Below are 12,637 nucleotides of genomic sequence, written 5' to 3' on the forward strand. Positions count from 1 at the left end.
TTCTTCAGGCTTAAGTAGATCCTGTTCGTGACGCCAAGTTAGAGCGCCCCCACACCGCCGCAGGGCCGAGGGGTACCCGGAGCCGGGCCTCTGGGTCTCAGTCCTGGGGTTGTCACGGTGGCTAGACCCGGTCCGTGGCCCTGTCTGTCAGTGGGGGACGTCCGGTGCAATAAGTGGTGTTGTAACGGTGCAGTTGTGGGGTGCAAGTCGCGGTAAATAACGAGGACACCAGGTTGCAGTCTCTTTACCTCTTTACTGAAGGTTTTGGAGACCTCAGTCCAGAGCGCTGTTAACTGGGTTGTCAGAGACCGGCCGGTCCAAAGGCACATCAGGAGTTCTCTTTACAGGTGGGAATCAGTGTCTACCTTCTAGCGCTGGATGTTGTAGTTCTTCCCTGCTGAGCTCCCGGGATAGTCCTCACAACTGTTTCTGTCTGTCTCTGATGTTCGTTCTCTCCGTCCCCCAGATGATATGGTAGGACGCACCCGTATGACGGGGTAGGCCTGGAGTTCTTCCGGGACCCTAGAGTCGCCCCTCTCCCACAGCTGCCTCCGTTGTCTGCTTAGGTGTTAAGTGAGACAGCCAACCTGTAATTAGCTGTCCGGCCGTGGTTTGCAGTGTACTTAAAGTCTCTTACTTGCTCGGCGTTCCGGCCACCGACTGTTTGCGCCTCAGAAGGATGTTGCCTCGGTCTAACAGCACGACTCCTTCTGGTCCCAACACTTCTTTACTGTATTCCCGTTGTGCACTGGTTAGTTCTGTTCTGAGGAGTCTGCCAGGATCCCATCCCTGACAGGTCCTCTCACTAGCTCTTCCCAGCTACTTCTCTCTGTCTTCCTGTCCAACCCCCAGTTTTACCATAGTGTGAGGAGTGGCCTACTAGATAGGACCACCCCCCCTGGTGGCCGGAGTGTGAAGTGTAGTGAGGTGTTACCTGGTCAGAGAAACTCCTTTAGTGCAATCAGACATACCATAGCTCCCCATAGTGGCGGAGCCACAGTACTGCAACAACCAGGACTCTGGGGTGCTGCACGAACATAGTCTTATGTAACATGGATTCTTTACATATGTGTTTTTACAAGTTTGACTAATCATGATTGTGTCATTTTTGTGGGCATTTTAATATAGTTATTGATTTATTTCAAGGAAGTGGGCTAAACATGCTAAATCTTTACTAAACATGCTTAATATCTCCTTGAACCTCAATTGACTGCAGCTTTGTCTAGCCCTATAAATGAGTTCATTATGTAGATACTGGTTATTCCTGTCCTGTGTAGCCTAGCCTTAGTATACATGTTCGCCCTCATGTCATAGCTAACGTCATCGCTAAAACACAAACACAGCACAATAAACTCTGCCAATACATGCCCAAAACAGTTTTCGCCTGTACCATAGATGCATTGTTCCAGAGCTCACTAAACAATATCAAATTAGCAATATTTCCAGTTTTTACTGCAGGTGCCATATTTCTACAGGTCTACCAAATACTGAAATAGTCGAGTACACCATAGCTCTAATAAGAGATAAATAGTATCACCTAAACTAAAAATACTAATCGAAGTAAGGTTTTTTGCTATTATGGTTTAGTGTACTTTCATCATATATGCCTTGAAATATATGTATCGAAAAATGATTTCTCATGTATGTAACTGAACCTGCCTACCAAACATTGCCCAGCGGCTTCCATGTAAGCTTACATTTACAGTACACTGCAAGATAATCATGAACGAGTGATGTTAAAAACGCTCTTTCACGATTATCCTTGCTGTGTATGCAGGCTTCTGATCACCCAACAAACGAGCAAAACGCTCACTCATCAGGGTAAATGATCTTTTGCGGAGGGCAAAAAATAATCGCTCTCGGTAGTTCATTGTCCTGTGTCAACAGGACTCACACTGCCAAGAAGTATGGCTGCCTATGAGTCGGCATCGTTAAACGACCGTCAATTAGTAAAAGTATCAGTGTCAGTCTGTCAGTGGATCCTAAAAGTCTTCCTCCACCTATAGACTTTTGCTAGGTGTGTTTGTATCGGAAAGACGCAAATGCTTCAGCCAATCACAGGGTACCAAGCACCAGTCCAGATAGTGATTAGATCATTTAAACTCTGACTAGATTGCAGCTTGCATTTTTGGAAAGTTGTAAAACTCTTTTAAGTTTCAGATCAGTCTGCTTTTTCCGTTATATGTGTAGGGCCTCCAAACTCTCCATTGATATGATTGTGGGGAAAGGAAGGAAGGATTCCACTCTGAATCCTTGTGTTTACCTGGGAGATAATTTACCCCCCAAGGAGTCTTAATACCCCCATATACGGTGGCTCCGAATACCCCCATATACAGTGGCTCCAAATACCTCAATAAACAGTGGCTCAAATACCCCCATAGAGAGTGGCTCCAAATACCCCCATAGACAGTGGCTTCAAATACCTCCATAGACAGTGGCTCCAAATACCTCAATATAGAGTGGCTCCAAATACCTAAATATACAGTGACTCCAATTACCCCCATATACAGTGGCTCCAAATACCCCTATATACAGTGGCTCCAAATACCTCAATAAACAGTGGCTCAAATACCCCCATATACAGTGGCTCCAAATACCCCATAGACAGTGGCTCCAAATACCTCCATAGATAGTGGCCCCAAATACCTCAATATAGAGTGGCTTCAAATACCCCCCATATCCAGTGGCTCCAAATACCCCCATAGACAGTGGCTCCAAATACTCCCATAGACAGTGGCTCCAAATACCCCCATATACAATGGTTCCAAATACCCCCATATACAGAGGCTCCAAATATCTCCATATACAGTGGCTCCAAATACCCCCATAGACAGTGGCTCCAAATATCTCCATATACAATGGTTCCAAATACCCCCATATACAATGGTTCCAAATACCCCCATATACAGAGGCTCCAAATACCCCCATATACAGTGGCTCCAAATACCCCCATATACAGTGGCTCCAAATACCCCCATAGACAGTGGCTCCAAATACCCCCATAGACAGTGGCTCCAAATACCCCCATATACAGTGGCTCCAAATACCCCCATAGACAGTGGCTCCAAATACCCCTATATACAGTGGCTCCAAATACCTCAATAAACAGTGGCTCAAATACCCCATAGACAGTGGCTCCAAATACCTCCATAGATAGTGGCCCCAAATACCTCAATATAGAGTGGCTTCAAATACCCCCCATATCCAGTGGCTCCAAATACCCCCATATAATGGCTCCAGCTGTGTGTGTAAGCAATGTATGAAGAACATCACAGCTCAGTAGATTGTTTGGTGGCTGCTGCCAAATGATGCAGTTTATCTCCCATGCACTCGGCAGTGGCCATTAAACAATGTACAGCGCTGAAGTGCATTACATCGCTTATATCCTGCCACTTAAAGAGCAGATAACAGCTGATCGTTGGGGGTGCTGAGTGTCAGACCACCAACAATCAGATATTGCTATGTATGCTATGCACTTTTTATTCTTTCCATGGCCTGCTAATATGAATTTTTATACTTAACTGTCACACCATGGGCAATGATGTAAATACCATGGAGGCATGCCTTTTGGGGCTACAATAATCTTGGCAAGGGACCTAATCTTAGTTGCTTCCACCAGTTTTGCCAGTGGGTTGCAAGAACTCGTGGAGAATTCACTTCTCCAAAGAAATGGTATTGTTAGCAAAGGGATAGGGAATTGGAACAAAGGTTATGGAAAGTGGCCACCATAATGAGAGCTTATTTAGATCTTTTGCCATGGGACCTCTTCTTTTCTATGTATACCACTGATAAGAGGTTGTTTTGTGTCTTTGTATTTTTGGAAAAGCATCTGTTGAATATGGTTTTTATATAGAATATATAGGATATGAATAGAGATTAATATGTTTGACTTTATTTTTTATTGTCTAAGTGCTTGGAAATTAATATACAGTATAAAAAAAAGAAAACAATACTAACATGTCGAAATGTTAGCAGCTTGAATACCACCACTCTGATGGTAGCCATCGGTCTCTGTTTAGTTACCTGCAGCAATGCCATGCTGTACATGTACGTAGGTTATCATGGAAGGACTAGTGTAGAACACTCATCAAGGACTACTATCAATTGTGGTGCAGAGGTTCATCAAATTGAGCTCATAATTTTCATTTTATCAACTGCCCCTCAAGTTCCCAAACTGTTGTGTAGACATTTCTCTGCCATCTTCTAGGTTACTCTTTCTCAAATGCTTCTTTTAGAACATCTTAGAGCAAGGAATGGTGTGAAATGGTTGAAAGTTGGATGCCTTCTAGTGACGTACAATTTATTTCTGCTGGTACTAGAAGTCTGAACCTTGTTCCTCAGACAGTGATGTGGTGTTTGGCTTTTTTTTCCTTTGGATATTGTAAAGAATCTGTAGCAGAGTTCAATGTAGTTTACGACTGTTCAAAAGAGCATTTCCCTAATGTTTTCTTTCAAATACAAACCCTGCAATAGAAAGTAGAGCTGTTATCGGCGGCGTCACCTGCCGCCCTGGAGAGCTTATCAGCACTTAGTCACACCTGGCTCCCAGGCAGCTCTCCTATAACAGCTTGTATGCCTGCAGAGGATTTTATCATCCATATGGATCAGATTACTAGGTAATAAAAACCTCAGCGCTACATAGTGTATCTTCCATGTCACTCACTGTCAAACCAAAACCTAGTAATGTCTTCCACGGTTAAGGTCACATTTACTGAGCTCAGGTAAATAATAATTAAACCAATTTCTAGGTCACACAAAGCATTGAACGTCTGAGATCAGTGAGCTCTACGATAATGGATGACTAGTGCTGCTTTACATTTCTGCCCCACGCCCGATTTGAAAGTTTGTGCACAATGCCTTTTTCTTTGGTGACAACACTTTAAGGAAATACGTAATTAGAAAGCATGTTATTGCTTAAATAATTGTTTTGGTAAATTTATTTTTAAACCATGTTCATTATGTAGTTTTTAAAGTTTCCATACCACTTTCTAAATTTAATAAATCAGAACTCTTGCAATTTCACTCTGGCCCTGTTAGATTGCCGCTTCCCGTTCTTTACACAAGGCTTTTCAGCATTCTCATTGCCTTCACAGTCTGGATTATAATGAAAGGGTACACCATTATGTACAGTAGATACTACAGGATCCATCATTCACAATTGGTCACGATTGATTGAGCCAGTCTGTTACTGCTTATGTCCATGTAGCTGATGGAAATAACAGGAAGTAGGAGCATACAATTTACATCTAGTAGCTGGTGTAAAAACTGCAAGAGTTCTGATCGTTCTTGTTTGGCTGTGCACTTCTGTGTTCTCTCTAAGAAAACAGACTTCTCTCTGGAATTACAAAGTGATCTGCAGTCCAAAACTGGACATGCCGAATCAACATTTCCGCAATAAGCAGTTGTCCGGTGCCCCTATACACATTAGACTGTCAGTCAAACCCATCAGTACTCGTGTGTTCAGCCAACATTAGTGCATATTGAGGTCTTAAGACTCCCTGTTAACAAGACAGTGAGGCCTTCATCTACGTCATCGGTACACATTCTCTGTTAGCCAAATTCACAAAAATTAGAGAACTGTCCCTCTCCGGAAAAGAGCCCAGTGGTGCTGTAGACATTTCATTTATAAATTCTCACTCAACGATGATCCAACTACTCAAATTGTGTGTTCTTCCCCATCATTTAATTAGATCTTCCCTATGGGTCTATTTTTCCATGTAGCTAACAAAAGAAAACTCTAGTAATCACTCACCCACATCAGTTGTCAGCCTGTAAGATGCCATGCAATGTATCTGTGCTGTCTGGCCTGTGTTATCCATTTAGTGCAGTTGGTTGATTTTACAGTAGATAAGTGCAGCTGTCCACCGCCAACCAAAACGCACAAATCCAAGAGGCAGCTGAAAATGCTCTTACATCTTCTTCTTTTATTTCACATGTTCACGGATTGGAATCAGACATTTTTTTCTGTATCTGTATCACGAGAGCTGTGACCAGGTGTGCCTACAGAATATGGTGGCAAGGTAGAACATCTATAGCCTACCTGTCACCCGTCTAGGTAGATGCATCAATATTAATAGATTCCACATTGTGATGTCCTGTATGTTTTTCTTGTGAAGTATGTAACTCAATGAATATGAAAATAATTATTGAATTGGTTTTATCAAGATTATATCTTATAGTTACCGTAGTTTCGTAAGATTGGTGATTGGTGGCTGATCACCCCCCATACACAACACGTATGGAGATGCAGAGGAAACCACAGTAGCCCCTTCTAAATGTGTGACATCTACTATCCACCTTTGCAGTATTCTTGGGTGGAACATATACAGTCAGCACCGGATATTATGCCTTTGAATAAAGCTTTTGTAGAGCAGTTTTCTATATAGGTCATCAGGGCAGGGAACACTTCCACTATGTGTTACTTTAGTCGATTTACGCAGGTAAAACAAAAAAGTGTTTCCTGAATAAATAATGCATCATAATGACGATCAAATTATATTTTTACTATGAGATCTACACAATTAATGATAGGTGGCCACACGTTTACTCATTACGTGGAAATAAATTACTGATTAGACCAAAATATAGGCAGATAAAATGTTCCATGGGAAAGGCAATGCAAAGGCAATTAAGTTTTGTTTGTCAGGGACTGCAGTAACATTTCTGGTGTAAAAAATGCCACCACTTTTCATAAATTTGATAGTCATGCTCTATTTTGCCTTGGTTCCTCCCTAGCATGTCTCATTTTCGGCAGAGCTGGTGAAACCTGGAGTGAAAACTCAAAAGTTGCTAAATTTTTGCGCAATTTCGCATTGTGCAAAAATGTTGTGACTTTTCAAAGTGTTTTACAGCAGAATTCTGGTATAAACACTTTGCTAACTTGGGGCCTAAGAGTTCCGATCCACTATAGTACCACCAAAGGTAGAGGTGAAGCATTGGAGAAGGATTGTTGCCTTCACTGCTGACCTATGTGTGCTCGGCCTGAGAAACCACTCTTGTGCTTGTTGTATACATACTTTAGACCCTTCTAAGTAAATATCACTTCTAAATCTGAATTATGCATTTTTTTTTTCTTTTTTTTGCTGCAGGGAACTCAAGTCTGGTTACGAGAAAATGGACAACATTATCCAAGTTATGTTCAGTCCTGTGCTGGCGGTGTTATTGTATTTAAGACTTATTATAATCAGGTGGGTAAAGATAATACTCTCTGGGGTAGCACTAGTGTTTCTAAAATGTCTTCACCGTGTTAACATATTATGCATGGCAAAGTTCCCCATTGGATTATAGCTTTAAAAAAAAAAAACAAATTAGGGCCACTTCACTTACACTGCATGAGATGCAGTGTCAACATGTTTGTCGGTTGGCAGACATTTAATGACCTGTTTACACATGCAGAGCATGCATACTGAACAATCGGTATTAGATGTGTGCACTTATTAAATTAAGAGACCACCACATCAAAACCCTGTCATGCTCAGCCCAATCTCCAGACCTGAACCCCATTGAAAACCTCTGGAATGTAATCAAGAGGATGATGGATAGTCACAATCCATCAAACAAAGAAGAACTGCTTACATTTTTGCGCCAGAAGCAGTGTGAAAGACTGGTGGAAAGCATGCCAAGACGCATGAAAGCTGTGATTAAAAATCATGGTTATTCCACAAAATATTGATTTCTGAACTCTTCCTGAGTTAAAACAATAAGTATTGTTGTTTCTAAATGATTATGAACTTGTTTTCTTTACATTATTTGAGGTCTGAAAGCACTGTTTTTTTTTTAAATTTTGCCCATTTTTCTTTGTCAGAAAAAAAATACAAAATGTATTGCTTGGAAATTCGAAGACATGTTGTCAGAAGTTTATAGAATAAAAGAACAATTTACATTTTACTCAAAAATATACCTGTAAACAGAAAAATCAGACAAACTGAACATTTTATACCCAAAAACAAGGGAAGTACCAGACAAAAAATTAATTAAAATCTGAGCAGTTTATTAACAAAATTAATAAAATAGTTCAAAGGAAAATATCAATATATAGAACATGGCAGAGTGAGCTTCAAGCAACACACAGATACTGTAAATTCAAATGAAACCCGGTATGACTAATAGCACAGTGATAAGAAGTCAGAAAGTATATACGCTTATCTAAACAAAATAAAACCCAAGTGGGTATAAAGTTTATCTAAACAAAATAAAACCCAAGTGGGTATAAAGTTAACATGGGTAAAAGAACTGGACTTCATAAAAAGGCAGCTTAAAAATATGTAAAAATCATCACACAAGTGATATAAAAAAAAGCGCATGGGCCAAAGTGCTAAACAATTGTATATACTGTAGATGTAAACAGTCTATGGAATCAAAGTTAGTGATCCTAAACGCTAAATAAAATGCAAAGTGCCAAAGTGCTGTTTAATGCTAGCAGAAGACAAGATCCATGGGTTAAACAACAAATGCTGCCGAAATATGGGCAATACCTGGTGCAGTGGTTGCAAGGAGAAAAAGACCCCCCCCAAAAAAAAAAAAAATGAACATTTTGCAGTTGTCTCTTATTTTTTGCCAGAGCTGTAGGTTTTCAGCAGCATCTTTTCGAGTCCTAATTGCACGTGCCGAGGCGCTGTCGAGAACGGTCTTTTTTGCAAGCCAAAAGATCATTTCACCCAACAAACAAGCTTTTTGCTTGTTCATTGGGTGATCAGCAGCCTGTTTGGAATGGAAGATTATTGTGAAATGAGCGTTATTAGGAACACTTGGTCACGATTATCGTGCAATGTAAACGCACCTTATTGCACCATTCCTACCTACTGGCACCCACCTGGATACAGCGCAGGCTGCTCCATGATTTGGGCTGACAAAGAGAGAGGAGACATCACCATTCCAACAGCGGCAGTCGGACCACTGCAGCCTGTGATTGGCCGCCACAGTTGGGTGATTTGAGTAATGCATCATCAGAAGAACATCGAATAATGCGATCCGGCTGCTAGTGGGACGGTGACATCTCTTTATTTGTCATCACTGATCGTGGAATGGCCTGCATTGGATCCAGGTGGGTGCTGGAAAATGAGTATAACTTAGGCTACTTTCACACTAGCATCGTGCCCCGCACGTCGCTATGCGTCGTTTTGTAGAAAAAACGCATCCTGCAAAAGTGCTTGCAAGGATGCGTTTTTTCTCCATAGACTTGCATTAGCGACGGAGTGCGACGCATTGCCACACGTCGCAACCGTCGTGCGACGGTTGCGTCGTGCTGCGTCGGTCCGTCGTCACCAAAAAATGTTGCATGTAACGTTTTTTGGTGCGTCGAGACTGTCTTTTCCGACCGCGCATGCGCGGCCGGAACTCCGCCCCCGCCTCCCCGCACATCACAATGGGGCAGCGGATGCGTTGAAAAACAGCATCCGCTGCCCCCGTTGTGCGGCGCTTTCACTGCTTGCATCGGTACGTCGCAACGACGCAATTCGTCGTGCGTCGTACGACGCTAGTGTGAAAGTAGCCTTAGTTTGCTTTTTTGTTACAACTCAAAAGTCTCTGAGAAAATTATTTTTGCCTGGACAATGCCATGCATCTGGATTGAACATATATAAATGCATTTGTTGTGTGAAGCACTTTACATGACAGCCTAGGAGGGGTGAAAAAATAGAGAGACAAATTATCTGAAATTAAAACTAAGTGAAAAAAGGAAAAGAATCAGCAAAAATTAAAATAATAAAATAATCACCTATTCGATTTCCCTCCGCTCCACTGATCCCCCTTGATGCTGCCGCATCCACGTCCTGTACATAATCAGGCATCCACTGCAGCCAATCGCTGGTCTCAGCAGTCATGTGCTGTTCATGAGAAAGTCAGAGGCCAGTGATTGACTGCAGCAGTTACTGTACATTGGTGATAAATGGGATATCATCGCTGTAGAACACGCGCCAGCACTGGAGAAGCTGGAGTAGAAAGGGTAAGAAATTGTTATGTTATTATTTTAACAAAATTCTTGATTTCTGCAAGTTTTGAACAAGTCCCAGTGAACCTTTAAATAACATAAAGAAAATTGACCGATTGCACCAAGACCACTCCTAACTTTTTTTTATTGAGTGCAGTGGGTTAGAGTATTTTCAGCAATAAATGGTGATGCTGATCTCTATAAAAACATTGGCCCGATTCATCAAGACGATGTTCACGTCAGTGTTGTGTTGGAGTCAGACACTATTGATTCCCTAAGAGGCCTCTGACAAGTGGCATGTTCCTCTGTGCACCTTGCCACAAATCTTACTCCAGTCAGGGATTGGAGTAAAGGCCCCGTCTCACATAGCGAGATCGCTAGCGAGATCGCTGCTGAGTCACAAGTTTTGTGACGCAACAGCGACCTCAGTAGCGATCTCGCTATGTGTGACACGTACCAGCGATCAGGCCCCTGCTGTGAGATCGCTGGTCGTGTCGGAATGGCCTGTGCCGTTTTTTGGTCGTTGAGGTCCCGCTGACATCGCTGAATCGGTGTGTGTGACACCGATCCAGCGATGTCTTCACTGGTAACCAGGGTAAACATCGGGTTACTAAGCGCAGGGCCGCGCTTAGTAACCCGATGTTTACCCTGGTTACCAGCGTAAATGTAAAAAAAAAAAAACGTACATACTCACCATCTGATGTCCGTCAGGTCCCTTGCCGTCTGCTTCCTGCTCTGACTGAGATCCGGCCGTACAGTGAGAGCACAGCAGTGACGTCACCGTTGCGCTCTGCTCTCACTGTACGGCGGCTCAGTCAGAGCAGGAAGCAGACGGCAAGGGACCTGACGGACATCAGATGGTGAGTATGTACTGTTTGTCTTTTTTGGTAACCAGGGTAAACATCGGGTTACTAAGCGCGGCCCTGCGCTTAGTAACCCGATGTTTACCCTGGTTACCCGGGTGCTGCAGGGGGACTTCGGCATCGTTGAAGACAGTTTCAACGATGCCGAAGTCGTTCCCCTGATCGTTGGTCGCTGGAGAGAGCTGTCTGTGTGACAGCTCCCCAGCGACTTACCAACGATCACGGCCAGGTCGTATCGCTGGTCGTGATCGTTGGTAAATCGCTATGTGTGACGGGGCCTTAAGATTTCTGGAGTAAGTAGTGGCACAGTTCGTTATCAATTAGATAAGCTGTTCTGTCATCAATTAGATAAGCTGTGCTCTCGTGCCCCTGTCCCGCTCCAGCTCTGCCCATTTTGATGGAGCTGGGAAAAACTTGTGTGAAACTACGAAAAGTCACTAAATGTTTGCACTAAATTTTTTATGACTTTTCAAAAAGATTTATGCCGGAATTCTGGTGTAATCTCTTTGTTGAATAGGGACCAAAGAGATCTACCAACTGTGGACCCCTCTGGTGCCAAGACATGTAGCTGAGTGCTAGATGAGCAAATTCAGCCAATGCCAAGCAAGTTTGATGCCTGCCATTATTAGCTTGACCACCCACAACCAACTACTAACAAAAAACAGAGAAAGCTTGAATCCTGGTTTTTAACCCTTTTAATGCTGCATTTGTGCAAGATAGAGGAGGGTTTTCATTTTATTTTGCGTTGTTTTTACACTGACTTCAGCACGTCACTCTGATCTGTAATGATCAGTGGCACACTTTTCAGCACCTGGTTTTGGCTATGACAGGCATTTACACTTGGATGGCGCATTCAGGAGGTGGATGGCATTTTAGGTGTAACAGTTCTTTAAATGGCTGAGTAATAAAAACATATTTCTTTGGCATGTCACTAGAAATCGTGCTACAAAAAGTGTTGTAGGATGAGCCTACCTTCCATTGTCAATGTATCAGTGCTAGTAATTACCGTGCTCTATGGGGAGATTAGTCCTCTTTGTCCGTGCGAGCGGCATGCACATGTTTACTTATCCCTACTACGGTCTGTTTCATTTTATTTATTGCTGGGGAACCTTCTTCATAGATGCGCAGTGTATCCACGAACAATGACATATACGGCTTCAGGAATCATTTTTAAGCTGTTGCAGCTGCACAATTTGACAAGACAGACACAAGCTTTGTGAATCTCGTACCTAAGTAAATACCGTATCCTGAAGACACGGTATAGTTGTAGAGTCATGTTACAGATGTCAGTCTCATACAGTATCCGGTATGGATCTGAGATTATACCTAACCTACTAACATGGCACTGATATCTGCCTTCAGCCAACGAAACTCATGGTGCACTATATTGTGCTAGAAACTACGAAAAACAAGAGACTGGGAGGAAAAGGACAAATAGAAATATTTCTGAAATATAGAACTATTTAGAAATATAGAAATATTTCCGAAGCTTATAACATCTAAGGACTTGTACCATCTGGGCATCTACCAACAGAGTTTGTTCCCTGTCTTGTGGTAAAACAAAGACATCATATTGTGCTATAACTAGAATTTTTTTGGAGGGTATAATAGTATTGTTTAAAAAAAAAATGAAATACGGTACTTTTCAATTTCTACATGACATTTTCCGGATTTTCATTAAATCTCTAATAGGGCCAAAGGACTCTTATCCGTAGCATCTTCTGATATGTTACTTTGATATTTACGACAATCCATCAAGTAACCCAAAAACACTTTACTGAGCGGGCACCATCTAATTATAATGAATAAGGGGATCACCATCTGCATACTACATATAAATATAACC

At 42.2% G+C, this 12,637-nt stretch overlaps 1 protein-coding gene across 1 annotated transcript in view; it reads left to right on the plus strand.

Annotated features, from left to right (window-relative positions):
- MYO10 (myosin X) overlaps window positions 1-12,637 on the plus strand; it is a 243,549-nt gene that overhangs the window by 33,647 nt on the left and 197,265 nt on the right. The window contains exon 2 of the mRNA XM_077269704.1: window positions 7,089-7,187. Coding sequence (XP_077125819.1) covers window positions 7,089-7,187 — 99 coding nt within the window. The remainder of the gene's footprint in view (window positions 1-7,088; window positions 7,188-12,637) is intronic.

The sequence above is a fragment of the Ranitomeya variabilis genome, chromosome 6 (assembly GCF_051348905.1).
Source record: "Ranitomeya variabilis isolate aRanVar5 chromosome 6, aRanVar5.hap1, whole genome shotgun sequence".
Lineage (NCBI taxonomy): Eukaryota > Metazoa > Chordata > Amphibia > Anura > Dendrobatidae > Ranitomeya > Ranitomeya variabilis.